General features: G+C 34.8%; 3 protein-coding genes across 6 annotated transcripts; 1 reads left to right on the top strand and 2 right to left on the bottom strand.

Moving 5' to 3' along the window:
• Positions 1–79: 79 nt before the first annotated feature.
• Positions 80–2,796, bottom strand: LOC124452970 (protein PFC0760c-like). 2 transcript variants are annotated; one of them, XM_047003638.1, is made up of 4 exons: positions 2,686–2,796; positions 1,744–1,964; positions 1,090–1,602; positions 80–780 (listed from the first exon to the last, which is right to left on the bottom strand). In XM_047003638.1, exons 2-4 carry the CDS (start codon positions 1,942–1,944, stop codon positions 82–84), a joined length of 1,413 nt encoding a protein of 470 aa, XP_046859594.1. In that variant the 5' UTR covers positions 1,945–1,964; positions 2,686–2,796; the 3' UTR covers positions 80–81. The 2 variants fall into 2 exon arrangements, with proteins under 2 accessions (XP_046859594.1, XP_046859595.1); XM_047003639.1 differs by lacking the exon at positions 2,686–2,796 and adding an exon at positions 2,589–2,664.
• A 9,187-nt stretch (positions 2,797–11,983) lies between these two features.
• On the top strand, positions 11,984–19,972 carry LOC124452786 (ephrin-B1-like). Of its 3 annotated transcripts, none has more exons than XM_047003398.1 (7): positions 11,985–12,205; positions 17,044–17,199; positions 17,801–18,135; positions 18,237–18,335; positions 18,560–18,832; positions 18,915–19,014; positions 19,433–19,972. In XM_047003398.1, exons 2-7 carry the CDS (start codon positions 17,081–17,083, stop codon positions 19,611–19,613), a joined length of 1,107 nt encoding a protein of 368 aa, XP_046859354.1. In that variant the 5' UTR covers positions 11,985–12,205; positions 17,044–17,080; the 3' UTR covers positions 19,614–19,972. The 3 variants fall into 3 exon arrangements, with proteins under 3 accessions (XP_046859355.1, XP_046859354.1, XP_046859353.1); XM_047003397.1 differs by having other exon boundaries at positions 11,986–12,205; positions 17,041–17,199; XM_047003399.1 differs by lacking the exon at positions 17,044–17,199 and having other exon boundaries at positions 11,984–12,205.
• Positions 19,973–20,505: 533 nt separating this feature from the next.
• LOC124452785 (heparanase-like) lies at positions 20,506–22,365 on the bottom strand. Its single transcript, XM_047003396.1, has one exon. The coding sequence runs from the start codon at positions 22,332–22,334 to the stop codon at positions 20,766–20,768; it is 1,569 nt and encodes a 522-aa protein (XP_046859352.1). The 5' UTR covers positions 22,335–22,365; the 3' UTR covers positions 20,506–20,765.
• Between the last annotated feature and the right edge of the window lie 1,047 nt (positions 22,366–23,412).

Here is a 23,412-nt window from a genome sequence, read left to right as displayed (position 1 = left end):
GTCATGTGACTACTTTCACGTTCAACTTTGAGATTACTGAGTTTCTTTCCGTTTGACTTTGTCTTGTTGTTATAATTTTTCCTATGATTCATTACTATCTTTTTTCGGTATTTTTTCTTTGTCATCTTTTACGTTTTTTGTCTTCTCAATTGAGAATTCATTTGCTTCTAAAAAGCTTAAATCAGTTTTGTTCAAAGGTTTTTCATCATCTTTGGTTTTATGAATGGTATTTGCTAGTTGCTTTTGTGTCCTGAAATATTCATTCATGGCGTTGTCATATTTCCTGTTTAACCCCTTTTGTACTTTATAATTCTTTCTGGATTTTTTATTTTTGTGAGTTGAATGATTTTCCATTTTATGTTCAGTTTTCCTTTTCGAATTGTCAACATCATCATCTTTTGCTGTTTTATTGTTAGCACGGGTTTTCAAACTTCCATTTTGTATTTTCATCTTACTTTTTCGTGTTTTTACGTCTGAATTATTGTCCTGCTTTATTTTAACCTCTAAAGTTGGCGAGTCTAGGTTTGAGTTATCGTTTCCATCTTTTATCACATTTTTTTCTTTATTGTTTTTATCGTGTTTATCTTCCGTATCATTTTGTTTCTCGTTGACGTGGTTTATACCTTTATCGGCCTTGTTTTTGATAAGATGTAATGTTCCAGAATTTTCTTCATTATCATAATTTTTGCTTTCGTAACTTTTTTCTTTATTGTTGATCGAGTTTTTTTTGTCCGTGTTATGCGTGCTTTCCTTCTTGTTTTCTCTATGTTCGTTTGAATACTTTAACAAGAAAAACAACACGTCACTATATGTTTAACATAAAACCTTATAATTATATAATATACAAATATTACAACCATGGAAACTTTTTTCTCGTACGTTGTTTTATTTTCATTGTCGATTTCTTCATCTTAAAAAGTAGCGCTTTCAATTTAATGAAACAGCTTTGGTAACGTATGTTGATTGGTAATAAATGTTGATTGGTAATTTATACTATTTGGTGACTTTGCCGCTGATTCAGTTTACGTAACACAAAACATTTGTATTCAATCAGTTACATCAGAGAAAATTCATTATACTTTAACTTACACTTTCTCTACTCGTGATCTTTTTATTGTCATCACCTTCTACGTCATCATCATGGTCTTCATCATTCATGTCATTGTCGTCATTACTTTTGTCATCAATGTCTTTATCGTAGATGTTGCCATTGTTGTCATCATCCACGTCGCTATCATAATTGTCATCAATATCATCATCATCGACGTCATCATTTTTGTCTTCATTTTCGTCATCGTCATTGTCATCATCATCATCGTTAAGATAGGCGCCATCATTTTTGTACTCATTTTTTTCATCATCGTTGTTATCATTAACGTCATAATCGGATTTATCGTCCTCTTCCGATTTTTGCAAACTGTCATAAGTTTGATATTTCATCTTTTCAAAATCTTCTTGTTTTAGTCGATCAACATCTCTCGTTTTATTGTAATATCTGTTTTCTTCGACAAGACTTGATTTTTGACGAAATTTAGATTTTTCTACTCTGCTATTTTCTTTGTCATAACTTTCATTGTCGTCTTCCATTCCTCCATCTCGTTGCTGAAATGTTCAAATCATCAAACGTGATTGTTTTTATGTTTTACATTGTTCTTAGAGTAATGTTTTATACTTTTGTTGGAGTCGTAAATCTCATTCTCTAACAAAAGAATGCATTAGTTACATAAAAATTTTCGTCCTTACATGTATTGCAGCAATGGTCTTTTTCATCATGCTGTTCTCTTCATTTAGCTTATATTTGTCGTCTAGTTCTCTTTGCTTTTCTGGGATGTATTTCATGTTTTCAGAGTCAAATGATTCATCTACTTGTTCAAAATCCCTCTTATGTGAATCAACTAGAGACATCGCAGGCAGCAACAAGAATAGAATGAACAACGCTTTCATCTTTGTTTTGTTTTATAATACTTGAAAAGAAATAAAAATTTGGAAAAAGTTGTAAATTTGGAAAAAGACAACATTGGTAACATTTTATGATATGAAAAGGAATCACTGGAATGGATAGGCTTCCTGTTTGGAATATTGCTATATGTGCGTCTTACGACATTTTGGTTAAGTGAAGATTATGAATTTGGGCTGACGTTTTATTTTAACAACTTTATACAGCTTCTATACAGTCCGACAAATATAGGAAAAGAAATTGCGTTAATTCTTTCAAACTATAACAATGATGTTTTGCTTTATTGAAGCTGATGTGTTAAGTGTGTGAATAAGAAAGAGCGTGACGTAAACGTTGACACTTCTGAACAATTTCAATCTCTACCAAAATAAAAAATATTCCTCCATCTTTGCTTTTGGCCTTGCTTTAGTGAATTTGTTTGCAATTTCTGTAATGGGTTCTGACGTAGGTTATTTATGAGACACGTGGATGTAGACTGCATCTTATTTATTATCAGCCTCAAACGTCGATCAAATAAATGTGAGAACAGAAGGCTAGGACTCTATTGATATACATTTAATAACAAACAATAAAAGAATTTCAATTTGCAGTTCAAATTAAATCAAGAATATTACTGCGTTTGTAGTTTCACCTTTTGGCCACGAACTGTTTAATGTGCATGAAAAGACTCCATTTTGCCTATCTGATTAACCGATTTCCTATGAATATATCCTTCGGTGCATACGTACCTTGATTTGGGACAAAAAATGTCAATGAGTCAGTACATATACTCTAATGCTGTTGTATCTTGTTGTATGTCTCTACATATCTCTTTTACGTCTTCCACAAACGAGTGTTAAACAGGTCGTTTTTAAACTCACTTTTTACGATAGACGTGTTCTTTTGTCTTGGTCTTTGCTACCTGCTCTTTTTACGTTTATGGACAGGTTGAAGTAAAAAAGTTATAGACCAAGTGCTTTTTTTATTCAAAAGGATCAGAAATATTAATCTCATATAATCAGCTCTGGTACATATAGTCGAGTTCATATTCCATCAAAATATCGCTTTGAATCTTAAATGTGTACACGCTGGCCGTTATTTCAAAGACTGAGAAGCCGATATGTTTTTGATCAGGGCTATGCCGATCTCTTGCTGACAATAATGACATGTAAAACTATAACTTTACAAGAAAGACACGCGAGAATAAATTGAGAAGGTCGAATTGCAAAAAATGTATTTAAGGAATTGAATACAGCTAAAATGTGTGAGGCCTTTTGTTGCAATCATGTAGCGGCAAATATGAAAAATTCTATTTTTACATTATAGCTGTTTCTTAATGATTTTAAAAGATACGGTTTTTGAGTAATTTATTTCACAAACTTTTGCGATTTAAAAACTCTAAAAATGACCTAAAAGAAGTTTATAGGACCAAATAAAAATATTCATAAAAGCAAAAGTATGTTTAGAAGATAAAAAGACGTATAGGCCACCTCGGTTGGAGTTGAACCTGCAAAGTTTTGATTCGAAGTCAGACGCCTTAGACAAGTGGCCATGAGGCCCATGGCTACACTGTTATAAAATAAATACTCAATAAAACCAAAAGTATGTTTAGAAGATAAAAAGAAGTATAGACGCCCTTGGTTGGAATTGAACCTGCAATCTTCGGACTCGAAGTCAGACGCCTTAGACATGTGGCCATGAGGCCTGTGGGTACACTGATATAAAAAAATACTCATAAAAGCAAAAGTATGTTTAGAAGATAAAAAGACGTATAGGCCACCTCGATTGGAGTTGAACCTGCAAACTTCTGATTCGAAGTCAGACGCCTTAGACATGTGGCCATGAGGCCCGTGGCTACACTGATATAAAAAAAATACTCATTAAAGCAAAAGTATGTTTAAAAGATAAAAAGACGTATAGGCCACCTCGGTTGGAGTCGAACCTGAAAACTTCTGATTCGAAGTCAGACGCCTTAGACATGTGGCCATGAGGCCCGTGGCTACACTGATATAAAAAAAATACTCATTAAAGCAAAAGTATGTTTAGAAGATAAAAAGACGTATAGGCCACCTCGGTTGGAGTTGAACCTGCAAACTTCTGATTCGAAGTCAGACGCCTTGGACAAGTGGCCACGAGGCCCTTGGCTACACTGATATAAAAAAAATACTCATAAAAGCAAAAGTATGTTTAGAAGATAAAAAGACGTATAGGCCACCTCGGTTGGAGTTGAACCTGTAAACTTCTAATTCGAAGTCAGACGCCTTATACATGTGGCCACGAGAGCCTTGGCTACACTGTTATGAAATAAATACTCAATAAAAGCAAAAGTATGTTTAGAAGATAAAAAGAAGTATAGACAACCTTGGTTGGAGTTGAACCTGCAAACTTCTGATTCGAAGTCAGACGCTTAGACATGTGGCCATGAGGCCTGTGGCTACACTGATATAAAAAATACTCATAAAAGCAAAAGTATGTTTAGAAGATAAAAAGACGTATAGGCCACCTCGATTGGAGTTGAACCTGCAAACTTCTGATTCGAAGTCAGACGCCTTAGACATGTGGCCACGAGGCTTCTGGCTACACTGATATAAAAAAAATACTCATAAAAGCAAAAGTATGTTTAGAAGATAAAAGACGTATAGGCCACCACGGTTGGAGTTGAACCTGCAACTTCTGATTCAAAGTCAGATGCCTTAGACATGTGGCCATGAGGCCTGTGGCTACACTGATATAAAAAAATTACTCATAAAAGCAAAAGTATGTTTAGAAGATAAAAAGACGTATAGGCCACCTCGGTTGGAGTTGAACCTGCAAACTTCTGATTCGAAGTCAGACGCCTTAGACATGTGGCCACGAGGCCCTTGGCTACACTGATATAAAAAAAATACTCATAAAAGCAAAAGTATGTTTAGAAGATAAAAAGACGTATAGGCCACCTCGGTTGGAGTTGAACCTGTAAACTTCTAATTCGAAGTCAGACGCCTTAGACATGTGGCCACGAGGCCTTGGCTACACTGTTATGAAATAAATACTCAATAAAAGCAAAAGTATGTTTAGAAGATAAAAAGAAGTATAGACAACCTTGGTTGGAGTTGAACCTGCAAACTTCTGATTCGAAGTCAGACGCCTTAGACATGTGGCCATGAGGCCTGTGGGTACACTGATATAAAAAAATACTCATAAAAGCAAAAGTATGTTTAGAAGATAAAAAGACGTATAGGCCACCTCGATTGGAGTTGAACCTGCAAACTTCTGATTCGAAGTCAGACGCCTTAGACATGTGGCCACGAGGCTTCTGGCTACACTGATATAAAAAAAATACTCATAAAAGCAAAAGTATGTTTAGAAGATAAAAAGACGTATAGGCCACCTCGGTTGGAGTTGAACCTGCAACTTCTGATTCAAAGTCAGATGCCTTAGACATGTGGCCATGAGGCCTGTGGCTACACTGATATAAAAAAATTACTCATAAAAGCAAAAGTATGTTTAGAAGATAAAAAGACGTATAGGCCACCTCGGTTGGAGTTGAACCTGCAAAGTTTTGATTCGAAGTCAGACGCCTTAGACAAGTGGCCATGAGGCCCATGGCTACACTGTTATAAAATAAATACTCAATAAAACCAAAAGTATGTTTAGAAGATAAAAAGAAGTATAGACGCCCTTGGTTGGAATTGAACCTGCAGTCTTCGGATTCGAAGTCAGACGCCTTAGACATGTGGCCACGAGGCCCTTGGCTACACTGATACAAAAAAAAATACTCATAAAAGCAAAAGTATGTTTAAAAGATAAAAAGACGTATAGGCCACCTCGGTTGGAGTCGAACCTGCAAACTTCTGATTCGAAGTCAGACGCCTTAGACATGTGGCCATGAGGCCCGTGGCTACACTGATATAAAAAAAAATACTCATTAAAGAAAAAGTATGTTTAGAAGATAAAAAGACGTATAGGCCACCTCGGTTGGAGTTGAACCTGCAAACTGCTGATTCGAAGTCAGACGCCTTAGACAAGTGGCCACGAGGCCCTTGGCTACACTGATATAAAAAAAATACTCATAAAAGCAAAAGTATGTTTAGAAGATAAAAAGACGTATAGGCCACCTCGGTTGGAGTTGAACCTGTAAACTTCTAATTCGAAGTCAGACGCCTTAGACATGTGGCCACGAGAGCCTTGGCTACACTGTTATGAAATAAATACTCAATAAAAGCAAAAGTATGTTTAGAAGATAAAAAGAAGTATAGACAACCTTGGTTGGAGTTGAACCTGCAAACTTCTGATTCGAAGTCAGACGCCTTAGACATGTGGCCACGAGGCCTTTGGCTACACTGATATAAAAAATACTCATAAAAGCAAAAGTATGTTTAGAAGATAAAAGACGTATAGGCCACCTCGGTTGGAGTTGAACCTGCAAACTTCTGATTCGAAGTCAGACGCCTTAGACATGTGGCCACGAGGCTTCTGGCTACACTGATATAAAAAAAATACTCATAAAAGCAAAAGTATGTTTAGAAGATAAAAAGACGTATAGGCCACCTCGGTTGGAGTTGAACCTGCAACTTCTGATTCAAAGTCAGATGCCTTAGACATGTGGCCATGAGGCCTGTGGCTACACTGATATAAAAAAATTACTCATAAAAGCAAAAGTATGTTTAGAAGATAAAAAGACGTATAGGCCACCTCGGTTGGAGTTGAACCTGCAAACTTCTGATTCGAAGTCAGACGCCTTAGACAAGTGGCCATGAGGCCCTTGGCTACACTTTTATAAAATAAGTACTCAATAAAAGCAAAAGTATGTTTAGAAGATAAAAAGAAGTGTAGACAACCTTGGTTGGAGTTGAACCTGCAGTCTTCGGATTCGAAGTCAGACGCCTTAGACATGTGGCCACGAGGCCTTTGGCTACACTGATATAAAAAATACTCATAAAAGCAAAAGTATGTTTAGAAGATAAAAAGAAGTATAGACAACCTTGGTTGGAGTTGAACCTGCAGTCTTCGGATTCGAAGTCAGACGCCTTAGACATGGGGCCACCAGACCCTTGGCTACACTGATATAAAAAAAAGTACTCATAAAAGCAAAAGTATGTTTAGAAGATAAAAAGACGTATAGGCCACCTCGGTTGGAGTTGAACCTGTAAACTTCTAATTCGAAGTCAGACGCCTTAGACATGTGGCCACGAGAGCCTTGGCTACACTGTTATGAAATAAATACTCAATAAAAGCAAAAGTATGTTTAGAAGATAAAAAGAAGTATAGACAACCTTGGTTGGAGTTGAACCTGCAAAGTTTTGATTCGAAGTCAGACGCCTTAGACATGTGGCCACGAGGCCTTTGGCTACACTGATATAAAAAATACTCATAAAAGCAAAAGTATGTTTAGAAGATAAAAAGAAGTATAGACAACCTTGGTTGGAGTTGAACCTGCAGTCTTCGGATTCGAAGTCAGACGCCTTAGACATGGGGCCACCAGGCCCTTGGCTACATTGATATAAAAAAAAGTACTCATAAAAGCAAAAGTATGTTTAGAAGATAAAAAGACGTACAGGCCACCTCGGTTGGAGTTGAACCTGCAACTTCTGATTCAAAGTCAGATGCCTTAGACATGTGGCCATGAGGCCTGTGGGTACACTGATATAAAAAAATTACTCATAAAAGCAAAAGTATGTTTAGAAGATAAAAAGACGTATAGGCCACCTCGGTTGGAGTTGAACCTGCAAACTTCTGATTCGAAGTCAGACGCCTTAGACAAGTGGCCATGAGGCCCTTGGCTACACTGTTATAAAATAAGTACTCAATAAAAGCAAAAGTATGTTTAGAAGATAAAAAGAAGTATAGACAACCTTGGTCGGAGTTGAACCTGCAGTCTTCGGATTCGAAGTCAGACGCCTTAGACATGTGGCCACGAGGCCTTTGGCTACACTGATATAAAAAATACTCATAAAAGCAAAAGTATGTTTAGAAGATAAAAAGAAGTATAGACAACCTTGGTTGGAGTTGAACCTGCAGTCTTCTGATTCGAAGTCAGACGCCTTAGACATGTGGCCACAGGCCCTTGGCTACACTGATATAAAAAATACTCATAAAAGCAAAAGTATGTTTAGAAGATAAAAAGACGTATAGGCCACCTCGGTTGGAGTTGAACCTGCAAACTTCTGATTCGAAGTCAGACGCCTTAGACATGTGGCCATGAGGCCTTGGCTACACTGTTATGAAATAAATACTCATAAAAGCAAAAGTATGTTTAGAAGATAAAAAGAAGTATAGACAACCTTGGTTGGAGTTGAACCTGCAAACTTCTGATTCGAAGTCAGACGCCTTAGACATGTGGCCACGAGGCCTTGGCTACACTGATATAAAAAAATACTCATAAAAGCAAAAGTATGTTTAGAAGATAAAAAGAAGTATAGACAACCTTGGTTGGAGTTGAACCTGCAGTCTTCGGATTCGAAGTCAGACGCCTTAGACATGTGGCCACGAGGCCCTTGGCTACACTGATATAAAAAATACTCATAAAAGCAAAAGTATGTTTAGAAGATAAAAAGACGTACAGGCCACCTCGGTTGGAGTTGAACCTGTAAACTTCTAATTCGAAGTCAGACGCCTTAGACATGTGGCCACGAGAGCCTTGGCTACACTGTTATGAAATAAATACTCAATAAAAGCAAAAGTATGTTTAGAAGATAAAAAGAAGTATAGACAACCTTGGTTGGAGTTGAACCTGCAAACTTCTGATTCGAAGTCAGACGCCTTAGACATGTGGCCATGAGGCCTGTGGGTACACTGATATAAAAAAAATACTCATAAAAGCAAAAGTATGTTTAGAAGATAAAAAGACGTATAGGCCACCTCGATTGGAGTTGAACCTGCAAACTTCTGATTCGAAGTCAGACGCCTTAGACATGTGGCCATGAGGCCTCTGGCTACACTGATATAAAAAAAATACTCATAAAAGCAAAGGTATGTTTAGAAGATAATAAGACGTATAGGCCACCTCGGTTGGAGTTGAACCTGCAACTTCTGATTCAAAGTCAGATGCCTTAGACATGTGGCCATGAGGCCTGTAGCTACACTGATATAAAAAAATACTCATAAAAGCAAAAGTATGTTTAGAAAATAAAAAGACGTATAGGCCACCTCGATTGGAGTTGAACCTGCAAACTTCTGATTCGAAGTCAGACGCCTTAGACATGTGGCCATGAGGCCTCTGGCTACACTGATATAAAAAAAATACTCATAAAAGCAAAAGTATGTTTAGAAGATAAAAAGACGTATAGGCCACCTCGGTTGGAGTTGAACCTGCAACTTCTGATTCAAAGTCAGACGCCTTAGACAAGTGGCCACGAGGCCCTTGGCTACACTGATATAAAAAAATACTCATAAAAGCAAAAGTATGTTTAGAAGATAAAAAGACGTATAGGCCACCTCGGTTGGAGTTGAACCTGTAAACCTCTAATTCGAAGTCTGACGCCTTAGACATGTGGCCACGAGAGCCTTGGCTACACTGTTATGAAATAAATACTCAATAAAAGCAAAAGTATGTTTAGAAGATAAAAAGAAGTGTAGACAACCTTGGTTGGAGTTGAACCTGCAGTCTTCGGATTCGAAGTCAGACGCCTTAGACATGTGGCCACCAGGCCTTGAGCTACACTAATATAAAAAATACTCATAAAAGCAAAAGTATGTTTAGAAGATAAAAAGAAGTATAGACAACCTTGGTTGGAGTTGAACCTGCAGTCTTCGGATTCGAAGTCAGACGCCTTAGACATGTGGCCACGAGGCCCTTGGCTACCCTGATATAAAAAAAATATTCATAAAAGCAAAAGTATGTTTAGAAGATAAAAAGACGTACAGGCCACCTCGGTTGGAGTCGAATCTGCAAAGTTCTGATTCGAAGTCAGACGCCTTAGACAAGTGGCCATGAGGCCCTTGGCTACACTGTTATAAAATAAATACTCAATAAAACCAAAAGTATGTTTAGAAGATAAAAAGAAGTACAGACACCCTTGGTTGGAATAGAACCTGCAGTCTTCGGATTCGAAGTCAGACGCCTTAGACATGTGGCCACGAGGCCCTTGGCTACTCTGTTATAAAAAAATTCTCATAAAAGCAAAAGTATGTTTAGAAGATAAAAAGACGTATAGGCCACCTCGGTTGGAGTTGATCCATTTAGCCACAACGCCCTTTGTCGCAAATATATATATGCATCATGACGTGTTATTTAGTGCATTGGTTGCAAAAGTGGTTAGTTTCATTCCTTGTAAGCACACGGCAGGCCTGCAGGCGTGATAGGAAATTCGCCAAGACAACACTTTCCGTACATTGACAGTCCAAGATAAAGCGTAAATCAAATTTTTAATTAAAAGTTTTAAACTGTAGTGTGATTTCCAAAGTTCCAAGTAAACTATAAGCTGACAGCTTTTTCAAATACAATATTGAAGCTTTCTCGAAATATACTTTTCCAATCTCTTGTAGTTGTTTTTACTTTATATGATGAATTGATGAATTTTTAAAAAAATTTCTTATATCAGTGTAAGTAATATATTTTCCTTTGGTTAAGTTGCAATGATACATTACTCGCTGATGCACAAATGTATGTTTTTGGATTTTATTATCATCCCATTGAAGTAATCTCGTGTGGTGAAAATGGGCAAGCTGCTGTATAGGGTTGCTCACGCACAAAAATAAAAACGCACCAGAGCTTAAGAGGATTACTTCGAGCAGAATTCCCTGTGTATATAATGCCAACTAAATGTGAAAAAAAACGCGACATAAATCCATTTGATTGATCAAGTTGATTTTAATGTAAAATAATTTTGTTCAGATTATTTGAATTTCTTGTTGTCTGGCTGTCTTATGGACTTATCGATAGCAAACAGACTCCCTTGGTCTGACTTTAATGTGTTTATTCCTTTCTCATTTAACAAACATCCTTTTTTGAATGGATTCGGAAATTGCGAAAAGACAGGAAACATATAAATGATAACATCCATCTTTTATGCAGCACATTCCAAGGGTGGTTTCTTTTGATATCTGTGTAAAAAATCCTGTCATTCTCGTCCTTCATTGTACATTTATAAAAAACAAAAATTTTCTCCTTTGTCTTCCTATATGGCGTCTTCATGTTTATAGATGAGAGAATGTAGCTAATAGACGTGCATCGTTTGGTATGTGTATACGTTTTTTTAAAAGTCATATTGTCTTTCTGCGAGTTAAATCATGAAAGACTGTTCCTAACCACGATAAGCAATCAAATCATGAAATGAAATTGAATTTATACACATAGGAATTGCAAAACTGCAATTTGAAAACTTTAGAAATTACCTTTGGGAACTTTAAGGAATCGTTCTTATACATGACATATTGTGTTAATTGTGTGTTACTACGAAATGAAACATTACCTATTGTCGATGTACACAGAACTTAATGACTACTTGTATCAATGCATTGGCTTGATTGTGACCAAAATTTTTTAACATATTTCATTTTCGGTTCAAAATAAAGAGCACCTTGTTTCGTTTGCTTGCAAATACATGTGTGTAGGCTGAGGTTATAACGCACGTGTTCTTTGGATGAACTTGAGTTGGTGGTTTATGGAAGAATCAAGAAAGTATCCAGATATTATATTTTATATTGAATAATTGACTAAAGATGACAATGTTGTTGTTTCATATTTTTAGTTACAATATCGACTGTCGTACATCGATTAAAAAAGGAGAAAGCTGAATAATTTTGCTTAGCATATGGTTACGAATGTCCGTTTTTGGTTTCCTAATCATAATTTCCCACACATGACACATGCATGGGAAAAATGCTTTTGGCAGCTAACCTTAATATCAAATGCATATATTTACAATGATACAATCAAATCACTGCGTATCCTTTGACAGACAAAATGTATTTGCTCATTAGATTTCTTTTTGTTTGAATACTTTCGGTTTCCTCTCCATTTACTCAGGTCATTCCGTTTTTGTTTGCTGTTGCATTACAATCATCAAATGTCATACATCACGATTGCTATGTAATTTTGTGTAGGATTAAATTGTCACTCTATTGGCTTATGACGTCGAAAGGGTAAGGCCGGATTGGTTCGTCATTATGATGAAACTGGATATTGGAGTTCAAATTTACTTTGACTTTGATAATTGATGAAAGCTTGTCAACAAATTTATTGACCAGAACGAAGGTGAAGATCTTGCGCTTGTTACGAAACTGTATCAGAAAAGCAGCGGTGAAAGGTTTGCGCTGAAGATTTGCTGTCGTTGCACTTACTTTTGTGTAAGTTATATTATTTAACTTTAGCTTTAATCTATGTGTAAAAATTTTCAATATTTATGATGCGTCTTTAATTTAATGTGCGTGTAGTTAATTGTTCAATTGCTGCCCTATGCTTGCCGGATTGATACTGATTTTCATCTTTATGCTTGTGTAGTTTAGTACGTGATTTCGTTAAATAATTGATTAAATTTTTGTCTTTTATTTCTATTTTTCATACCATCATTATACAAACGATTGCGCGCAAATTATTTAAAATTGTGACGTTTTAGCTTTGTTTTGGCTAAACATAACATTGCATAGTTATCAAAAATCGTTTGTCGAAAAAATATTTAATTTCATATTATTCTAAATATCATTCATTTGACTCCATATTTCCTCCTCTCCATACGTCCATCGCTATATCCATCTCTCTTATAATTTTTAATAAATAATTTGCGCATTTTATAATTATATTATTTATGCTGTTTAAAAAGAGAATTTTTTGGTCTAAGTATAGGAATTTTTCAAAGTTATTTATACTTTGATTATCTTGCATGAACGATGTGTGATCTTGAAACGTGATTATGTAAGAGCATTGACAAAATTTACATTAATGCTCTTGATCGTGCATCTGTCAACTATTATTCGATTCAGTCTCATAAAAGGGAGCCCTAAATTTTATCTGTTGACTCTCAATGTAAATATGATGTGTAAAAGCATGAAAACATTAAATCATTGTGTGTATCCACGTGAGATACTTGCAGTTTTCTCGCTGTCTTGTCATGAATTGCATATATGACAATGTAAAATCCAATAAATTCAACACTTTAATTAATGAAATGAAAGCGTGCCTTTGATTTAAAAATACCAAAACACAAACTGCTCTTCTTAATTTTAATAAAAAGTCACGGAAATAGTGTCACAATAGCAGCAATCTTTCATCACATTCTTATGTGTACACAGCTCCTATTGTTCGCAATAAATAAACCTACGATGTATGATTTTAGTTAAAATAACGAATTTACTATATTTAAAACACGCCTGTGTTCAGTTTCTGATATATGCTCAATGATTTCATGGCAGGGATTAAAATTTGTTAGGAAATAAAGCTGGTCTGAGAGCATCTTAATTAACCTAAACAAATAGAAAATTAAACCAGAAAATGTAAGGAGTATAGAAAATTATATTTTCCATGTTTTTTAATTTACAAATTTTATTGTCGATGTTTCTAGGTTTAGGATTTTGTTTTGGCTTATTTCGATTATCTTGAAGGTTTCATCTCTAGGACAAGGTCAACATCGAGTTGACGATGTGCCTTTGCCCGAGCTTGTTTGAAATTTTCATGCGTCAAATGACTTACATCATATCATTTATTTGCAAATCTTTAATATCATTTTCAATCTCGAATAAATGACGCATAATAAAATCTCTTTCTTGTGAAATTTTTTCTGCAAATTTTACATTGTATAAACATAAACACACAATGTACACAAATAAAATATATGACCTGTGAGGGGGTCAGCAAAAGATATATACCGATTCGTTTATCTTTACAAAATTATGTTTTTATTTCCAAAACGAGGCTGTTGTGTTTAGAAACATCACTGCATGTAGCCTTCAAATCGTAAACATTTTGACGATTCAAATTTTTGACGATTCAAACGCTGCATGCAATGATGCGCCACTCCGTATAGCATTTCCACAAATATGACAAATATTGCAAAGTGTAAAAATGGTTGCGCAGATGTTATCATTGATTGCCAAGGTGACTTAGGTGTCTGCGTTCAAATATATTTCTAATGACATAAAAATTTTTTCGAATACAGTTGAGCTCTTAATGACAGTTACAAGAATAAAAAAATCTACACATTTGAATGAAATCTTTTCTTTGAAATATTCAGCTCGAAAACTGCATTTGCAGGCTAGCGCGATAGCTTTTTAACTGTTCTTTCATAAATAGAAATATTTTGTTTGTATCTGACACCTCTAACATCCGTCAAAAATAAAAATTTCAGACAGAAAACTTGTCATAAAAGGCTTTTCTGTGAAAGAGGTTGTGAAATGTGATTTCTTTGAGACATTATCACGTCTGCAACTTTGCATTTGCTTTATTACTTTGCCAGAGGGGATTTGATAATAAAAAGAGGGTAGCGTGTATATTTCATTTGATTCTACAACTATCAAAGCATAATTTTCTCCATCTATTTGAGCAACATCCACTTGAAAGGATTAGGCAAGTCCCCATTTTTTTTAATGACCACGAATGCAATAGTTCATTTGATCAGACAGTTACAGAACGTTTTTGTCGAATGTTTTCTTGCCTCAGGTGTTAGAATTATCTCTATCATTGTCTCAATCTTATAAAAACAACCAATATTAATAAGAAAATTATTCCTGCATGTGTTACATGGGAACTCAGGCTTGAGATGATATTTTTTGGACGTCATTTTTCATTTTCTGGATTTGATATTTGCGCATGCAAAGTCCAGGAAATAAGAAAAAAAATAAATAAAACGTGATGTGAAGAAATTAAACGCGTGCCATATTGTAAATTAGAAAATTAACTCAGTAATTCTTTTTATAAACATAGATTTTTATTCTTATGTTTCTCGTGTGCAAGTGTTTTTGTAAACTGATTCTTGAAGTATTTATGTTATCTTACGACATAAAGCTGTAAAATAAATCTTTTTTTGAGACAACAAGATGGGATTATATTGTGTCATCAGCTAATTTGATGATTAACAAATAAAATCACTTCTTTGGTGGATTACAAATGTCCCTCTCCCCCCCGCTATAGATCATTTGAAACTTACATTGTGTGGTTGAAATAACTCATGTTGGTTGTTGTCGTAGTGGCAAATTACAATCATCGCATGTTAAAGACGGTTTAAAATCCTAAAGCTGTTGAATGTATGTGTACCCTGGTTGAAATACTTATTTATAAAAAGATTTCGACTGCCAACAAATAGTGGCGCACCCAGCCTTAGTACTGGTTCTGCCCTTATGAAATTTCAGAATATCATCATTCATTCCAGTTTCAGAAATTATTGTTTTCTCAATAAGTGAACATGGAGTAAAACTTTTTAGAAAAAGAGGGGAAATTTAAGGGAAAGTGGCAATATATATTTGTGATTACATTCAGTCAGCCATGATAGTGATGAAGGATGACAGAGATATTTGATAAGATCTCTCTTGTTGGTTGAAAGAATTATTACTTGTGAATATTGGATATTCTACATCACATCAATCAGAGTCCACCCCACTTTTATAGCCATATTTGTTTCGGTTTGTTGTGGATAAAGTAGAACTGTTGAAATTTCTCAAAATGAAAGAGGTTTTTACGAAATTGTGAAGTTGTAATCGCCAAAAGGAAATGCTAAGTTTGGCATATATTTATGGTGCTTTGAGCTGGCTGAAATATCGTCATGACAATTACACTCATAGAGCTGATGATTATATTTGACAACTGTCATGTTACATAATACCAATAATGCGAGACTTGTGGAAACTGTAGATTCAACATCATACGAATTTAGTCTTAATTTTTTTCAGTGAAGAAACTTATTTCAATTGTATATTTATCATGTCAATAAACATATAATTCCTTATATATTTTATAAATATATAATTGACTTGACATACATATTTCAAATTGAAAAGACCGGTTTTTAAAGACGTTATCAAACAATGTACAATACATGGTTCAGTGACAAAATTAATTTAAAAGTCTCATGTATTATCTGAATCAGCGATCATCCAATTATGGTCAAATTATTTCTGCTATCGAAAAACTAAACAAGAACAAGACCTACGTCAACAATTTCTTTCAGTTTGATCTTCTCTTAAATCAAGTGCATATATTCAAACAACCAAATTTCAAGAATCTGTGGTTAAGGTATAGAATTGTGTTGACATATGGTAATTTTAGGTCTAAATAAAACACTGCACAGTAAGATGGCTCTTGTATTATAACTGTGCAGTGATTTGTGTTTCTGTTCTTTACTAAAATGATAGTGATATTGATAGTTTTACAGATTAAGTCGACAGAGACAAGGACTCCTAAAGTCCCCAAAGTTTGTAGATTGTTGTTATGTACTTATATTTGTCAAAACCCACGGCAGTTGGTGTACAGTTGTTTGTAGTTATAGAAATTAGACATGTTTTAAAAATACTTGCCTGAATATCAGAATAATGGAAGTAATCAAGACGTTGGTTATCTCAAGTGCAAATTTACATTTGAGTTGACGATATTCTGCTGTTCGGTTTAATCGATGAAACTCATGTTCTAATGAGAAAGAAGTAAAATTTTCATTGTTGCGTATATATATATCTACATATTGTGCTTATATTGTGATTACTCAAATCATGAGATGTATGCGTGTGTGAATTCATATATTCCGCATTTTTTTCGAAATCGAAAGTATGAAGGCACCGTGGAAAGTGATTGATTATTAAAAGCGTTTCGTTCATATAACGAAGAAAGTGCGAAATCAAAAATGCAAGAGCATTTTTAAAACGTGAGCTCGGAATATTGGCTCTCTCTTTACTAAAACCACTCTCTATATTACTCACTATACTTTTATTACAGACACTGCACTTTGTTACAGTGGAAGATTACAGTCTCACTAAATATTGCGTTCGTCTTAAAAAAAACTTTTGTGGGCAAAGAGTTGAAAATGCAGAATCTGCCAAAATATATGTGTTATATTAGTAAAGGAAATATTCCGTACTCGGACTCCGCATTCTTCATTATGCCATTAATATCAGAACACATGTTGTAACTTCCTTCATCACGTTTAACATTAGAGACAATCACTTTCACGATTCTTCAACTTGTGTGTATATTTTCAATTTAGCAGCTTCCTTCTACATTATTTTTACGAGAATTTCTTGAAGATGGGTCTACCTGGAAGTCAAGTTTACATTATCATTTGCCTGATTTTGTTGTGTCTATTGCACCATGTCAAATCATATTTTTATTATCCTTCCGTCTTTTGGACTCCTAACAATTGCAGGTAATTTTTTACTTGCATAAAATGTTATAACTTGTAAGAGCTTATAGACTAGATGATTGAAAAGCAACTTGCTGACTTGCTGGTCGAGAAAACGTAAGCGTTATATTTAAAATGATTACGTTATGGTTTTGTGAGTGTTTGATATATATCTTACACATATGACGTTAGCTTGAGATTTAAAGTTTTCCATTCATATCATGAGTTGTAAAATTTTCCATCAAAATGTGTCCAAACACACCTCATATTCCGTTGGCATCAATCCACATGGAAGCTCAATGTTTGTGAGTTTATTTACGTTTTTTATTACACAATAGCTTTTCGCTCTAGTCAACCATTTTCTTTGAAACATGATCAGTGGGCTAGCATACCTGTATTTGGTCATGCAGTGCAAATTTGTCACTGAAAAAAAAAGTGTTCCACTTTTGACATTTCTAATCATGAAAGTGTTGAAACAAAATGATAGTATAAGTGGGATTACATGTTTGTATTCTGATGGAGATCTTCCTGGGTTCTAACCATTTACTTTATTGGTGGGATTAAAAAGAAACGAAGACATGTGTCTTCAACAGTTTATATTTCAATTTTATTATACATTTTGCAGATTCAAGTTAAACAAAGAAAACGAAGCTGGTTATGAATTTAATGTTAAACCATTCGGAAGTGTATCATTTGTATGTCCAAACATTGCGCTGTGGAATGACATCAGTGCTACAGGTCCCCACTTGTCTATGATGTACGAGAACTTGATGCTAGTGGATAAAGAGGGATACGACACGTGTACAGTAAACAAGAAGAGAAATCCAAGTTTAAATCGGCTTTTACTAAAGTGTGATGGCGATGCAAAAAAACTTCGGTTTATTACTGAGAAATTTGCACCACAAAGAGCGATACAGGATAAAATCAAATATTTAAGTGGAAAGACTTATTACTTCATAGGTATTATAAAAAAATTTCAGCAAAAACAATTTACGACCATTTAAGTCTTTGACAATGTTTTCTGGCTCACATCATCAAGCTATAAAAAAATTTTTTTCTAGCAACGTCAAATGGTTCAAAGGAAAGTGTGAATAATTTAAGTGGAGGACGCTGTAAAACACATCATATGAAGCTGAAAATTAAAGTTTGTCATGATTCAGGTTTGTATTAAGCTTTTAAATGAAGTAAGTCCACTTCGGAAAGTCTTTTGTTCTCAATAGCTACTGTTTACTAGTATTTAAAAATGTTTCTCCGAACAATTAAATTCCAATTTTCTTTATTGAAAATGAGTTTTGGAGGAAATTTTATCTGTTTCTTGCTTCCCTTAATTGGGTGATGATTTGAACAAGAAATGGAAAATTTTAAGTTTAAAACTTTCGTTTAGATCCTTGTCCTTTCATTCAACCAAAATGTCCATACTCATCTGTCGGCAAAAAAACTACAACTACAACTTCTACTACGCTCGCTACAACGACTACCACAAAGTTAAATATGACTCTGCCCGCATCAACAGCAAAAACCACTTTACAACGTACGACGTCATCCAAAAACCGTATCTTGAGTACAACGGAATCTCAAAGGCAAGCAATTGAAATGTTGAAGAAAAGGCAAAACTTCGCTGACTTCAAAGCTGAGCAGCATTCATCTCAAGAAAGCAGTATGTTTGATATTCTTAGATGTATATTTTTTTGAAGGGCAGCATGTAGTAAGCTGACAGTTTAATTTTCTTTTCTTGTTAGTGTGGGGAGCACCCAGGAAACATATCATTATTCATATCACTATGTCGTTGATAATCTTGATTCTGGCTTTGTCGCTCATCTATGTCTCAATAACTCGACGGTAAGACCTCACTGAAAGTTTATATATCCTCAATTATCCTTATTGCTAATGTTTATCATCTATTCACCCTTAATGATTGATCCTTATTGTTAATGTTTATCATCTATTCACCCTTAATGATTGATCCTTATTGTTAATGTTTATTATCTATTCACCCACAATGATCCTTATTGCTTATGTATTATCATCTATTCACCCTTAATGATTAATCCTCGTTGTTAATGTATATTATCTATTCACCCACAATGGTCCTTATTGTTAACTTATTGTTAATGTTTATCATCTACTCACCCTTAATGATATTTTATGCTGATTATTAATCGTCGTTGGTTGAATTTGATTAACGTTAGATATCCATTTTATTGACCAAAGCTTATTATTATCTGTTATTTGATGTATTCAGTGATTATTCTTTTAGTAAACGCAAGTCAAAGCCTATGGCATTCACCTCGAAACTGTACAACGAGAGGCCAATGAGTGCATTACCTCTGGATGAGGATTTTAACAGAGATTCTAGAATTGACTTTAACAGAGATTCTAGAATTGACTTTAACAGAGATTCAAGAAATGACTTCAACAGAGATTCAAGAAATGTTTGAATTAGAATGTGAATGGCAGTCATCGTAGGCATTTCTCACTAACTTAATTTATAATCTAAAATAGAGACGAAGAGAGAAAGTTACAATCCTTACAAAAAAAGGCATCTACTAACTTCGAACTTCTGACGGGAAATTGGTATTCGATAGTCGTCCACAGTTACTGATCGATTTTTTCCCTCATTCATGGCGAGATGGATGTTAAATACATTGTACTAAATTTTTAAAAATTTTCTACTTATGTAAATAATTAATGCTTGTTAAATTTTATTTAGTTTGTACCATTTGTGTACCCAAGGAATTTGTACCCCCAATAAACTCTTGGTTGTTGGGTGTGTATGCGTTACTTGGTGTAACAATAATTATTAACGTTTCGATTTCCCGCTCTTTTTGCAAAAAAAGGACAGGCAGCCATTGCCTTTGGTCGTTTCGAGAAGAAAAATGTTGGCGTATTTTACAGCTTTTTTCATCCTTTATGTGGCCAGTCATTGTTGGTAGAAAGTGCAAACGAAAAGTGTGAGTTTTTTCTTTGTTAACTTAAAGATCTATTATCGCTCGTGTTGTTGATATTGTTTCTTTCATATCGACAAATCTTTGGCTTTCAAGCAATGTGCATGGTTCTCGTCTAGTCTACTGTGAAAAAATTAGATAAAATTGCTCAAAAAGCATTTGAAAACAAGGTTTCGTGCATAGCATTCGTGACGAATTCCCACGGTTTAGCTATGAATTGTATCCTGGATTTGAATGATATTTTCCCATCAATATTTCGTTGTTTTCTTCTACGTACTTACTACGTACTTACTACACTTCTAACTTTTTTTATAAGACAATGCAAAATTTGTTTTCTTCTACGTACTTACTACACTTCTAACTTTTTTTATAAGACAATGCAAAATTTGTCAGATATATAAACTGTATTTTTGATAGTAATTATTATCACAGTTGAACAACTCTATCCTCTCATACTAAAAATGTAGTAGAATAGTAGGATTGCTAGTAGTGGCAATCCATTTGTAAAAGTTGCTGTGATATGTAACCAAGTTTAATATTTTCTATAAATTGATTATAAAGCTGCATTTATTCTTTCTATAAAAATGGCTAAACTTTCATTTTAAACATGCACAAGAAACTTTTCCATTCTTTACTTGAATCAAATTAAACATGCAAAACATTCTTAGCTTTGAAATTCTTCTTACTGCAAGGCATCTTGCAAACCTGCAGCTGTGTTTCAAGAATTACGTAGAAACCATACGACACTGGTGGTAAAATGATATTGTCTGCTGATATGGGTTTAGGTTGAAGATGTGGTAATGTTTTGTTGTTTAACATTTCCAACAGCTTGCCATTTAATTTCACTTTCTGAGATGTAAGGTTGCCAGTTTCACATGGTGTTAACAAATACTGATGTATTGTCAACTTTTCAAAATTTTTTGTCAATATTATCTTTGCTTCAGTATGTTTAGTATTAAGAGCAATGAGTACAATACTATCAGAAGTGTAGCCTGATTTCTGAGAAATACAATGAGCATACACTCGAAGAGCTCGACCCAAAGACATACCTTCAACAACTTTTAATACACGCTGTCCAACGAGCATTTTGTACAAGTAAGAGGACCAGTAATCAGGAAAGGGGTCAAATGTATTTTGATCAACAAGATCATATGAACCTCCATAAAATGTTTGTCTTATTACAACACTGTGTCCACTTCTAGCTGCCAAGCCTAACTTATCCAACCACATAAAGCCAGCTATGTAACTGTTTGATACACCTGGAACACCTCCACCATAGGCACTTGATGTCTCCCCCAACCAAAGTTCCTTGATGGAAGCTTTGGAGTTTTCCAATATAAGTTTTAGTGTGTTTACTTCCTTAATGAGACTATCAAGAATACTTACATCATAAAACTTTGAAACAGTAGCTTTCTTATTGGTATAGTATTGATGATAGGTCAATGCATCTATGTTATCATTAATGTTCTCCAAGAATTCTTTAAAGTATGAGGATCTCAAAGGTGATTTCCATGGAGATGATAAGTCAGGTCCAGCAATCATGTTCTCATATTCAGGATATTTGTTCAGTAGTTTGCGAAGGATTCTAAAATTTTCAGCTAATTGTTTTCCGCTTATCGTCCTATTGAACTTCTGGAGATCGAACGGTTCGTTCCCTAGCTCCCAATCACAAGTAAATCCACGACTTATAAGATACTTCATCAACTGTTGAGCGTTGGTAGAGTTCCATAGATTAGTTTTGGAATCTCGTTGGAGAATATTTAAGCCAAAAATTACTTTTAATTCATTGTTATAAGCCCATGAAAACAAGTTATCCACGTCTTTTGTTGTCATAGTGAAGTTTGTCCAACCATTATAAGCAGTTTTTTGGTCAGAATTTTCTTTGAATGTGCGTGTTGAGAGGTGGCTGTTTTCATCTGGATCAAACAAAAGAAAATCTCCATTTGTTCCGCCTATTCTGAGGTAAGCTGGCGACAATCCTTTCGCTAGAGTCTGAAGCTTGATGGAAGAGAAGTCAAAATTTGGATGAAATCTTTCACGAATTAAACCTGAACCCAAAGCAATGGAGAGGAATTTCTCGTCTGTTTTCCACACGCATTGATCTGTATCAATGTCTACGATATGATTAGCATAACTTGCTCTGATATTTTGAATTGAAATCATTGTGCAAACCATTATTGCACAAAGAAAAAAACATGATTTTTCTTGCGTCATTGTGTACGTAATTTTTATTTGTTACAATGGAAATGACTTCCATAAACCAGATACATATCCTGTTTTATAATTGATTAATTTAAGTTCCTATCGTATTTCATTTCATGAATTTATCCAATGTGAAATTGAAATGATAGAAGTCTTAGCATGAACAGTGGTGGATCAATTATTGTCAATCTGACAGAGAGCTTATTCTTGTACAATGTACAAGAATATCTTACGGAAAGTACCTGAAAAGCAATTCGATTGGTAGAATATTCTTTGGAATGACATGATACAGTTATCTCGTCTTAGCATATAGCCTCTTGAGGGTTTTTCCTTTGAGTAGAAGCAACTTCTATTCAAAGGAAAAACTTAGTAACTCTACCTTAGAGTTACTGTAAGAGATCGAGCGTTTCAGTTATGTTCAGAAGAGATGTTCAGAGATGACAGTAGCGTAGCCAGCCTGCAGATTTACACCGCTTTGTAAATTTGGAAGGATTACCATTATCCATTACTTTAGAAATCTATTGTATTCACGGCCAGTGGACACTAAACTATTTGCATTGCAGGAGTTCGAGGACGCTAGCTTATTGTTGTTCTAGGATTTTGACTTTGTCATTTATATGCGAATTACATATTTATGTGTACAAGACAGGACTTGGCATTCGAAACTTTTGTTCTTTTATAAATTTCAAACTCAAGGATTTAGCAGACAATTACTCCAGAACAGCGGCCAAATAAACTGGTGCACCAGCACCAACTCTTGATGAACGAGTCTTTGATTTTGTTCCCTTCGCTTTCACTTTTCCACCTCCAGACATCTTTAATATTGCTAACTATCGGCTTCCTCGCTTTCTTCATTGATAGAAATAAATCTGTAGATTTTTTCTTCTTTATATTCATTTGGGAAAGAATAACATGTGACTCTACAAGGGGGCGGATCAAATTGTAGGGGTGTCTTGGTAGACGACCGACTTTTCGTTTGACCAATCATATTCTACTTTGTTTAGTTGCCAAGTTATCTGGCATAATTGTGCTACTTGGCAATTATTCTCTCCATCTGATCAGCATGTCTCTTGCTGCCGATCACAAATTC

This window comes from Xenia sp. Carnegie-2017, unplaced genomic scaffold (genome assembly GCF_021976095.1).
Source record: "Xenia sp. Carnegie-2017 unplaced genomic scaffold, XeniaSp_v1 HiC_scaffold_25, whole genome shotgun sequence".
Classification (NCBI taxonomy): Eukaryota; Metazoa; Cnidaria; class Anthozoa; order Malacalcyonacea; family Xeniidae; genus Xenia; species Xenia sp. Carnegie-2017.
This window is presented reverse-complemented; position numbering and strand designations above follow the sequence as displayed.

Excerpts from the sequence above, each read along its gene's own strand:
- LOC124452970 (XM_047003638.1), bottom strand. The coding sequence starts at position 1,944 with ATGAAAGCGTTGTTCATTCTATTCTTGTTGCTGCCTGCGATGTCTCTA. Across the intron at positions 1,603-1,743 it reads AGACCATTGCTGCAATACAT|CAACGAGATGGAGGAATGGA; the intron begins GTAAGGACGAAA and ends TGAACATTTCAG. Across the intron at positions 781-1,089 it reads AGATCACGAGTAGAGAAAGT|TATTCAAACGAACATAGAGA; the intron begins GTAAGTTAAAGT and ends TTCTTGTTAAAG.
- LOC124452786 (XM_047003398.1), top strand. The coding sequence starts at position 17,081 with ATGGGTCTACCTGGAAGTCAAGTTTACATTATCATTTGCCTGATTTTG. Across the intron at positions 18,833-18,914 it reads GCATTCATCTCAAGAAAGCA|TGTGGGGAGCACCCAGGAAA; the intron begins GTATGTTTGATA and ends TTTTCTTGTTAG. Across the intron at positions 19,015-19,432 it reads TATGTCTCAATAACTCGACG|TAAACGCAAGTCAAAGCCTA; the intron begins GTAAGACCTCAC and ends TTATTCTTTTAG.
- LOC124452785 (XM_047003396.1), bottom strand. The coding sequence starts at position 22,334 with ATGACGCAAGAAAAATCATGTTTTTTTCTTTGTGCAATAATGGTTTGC.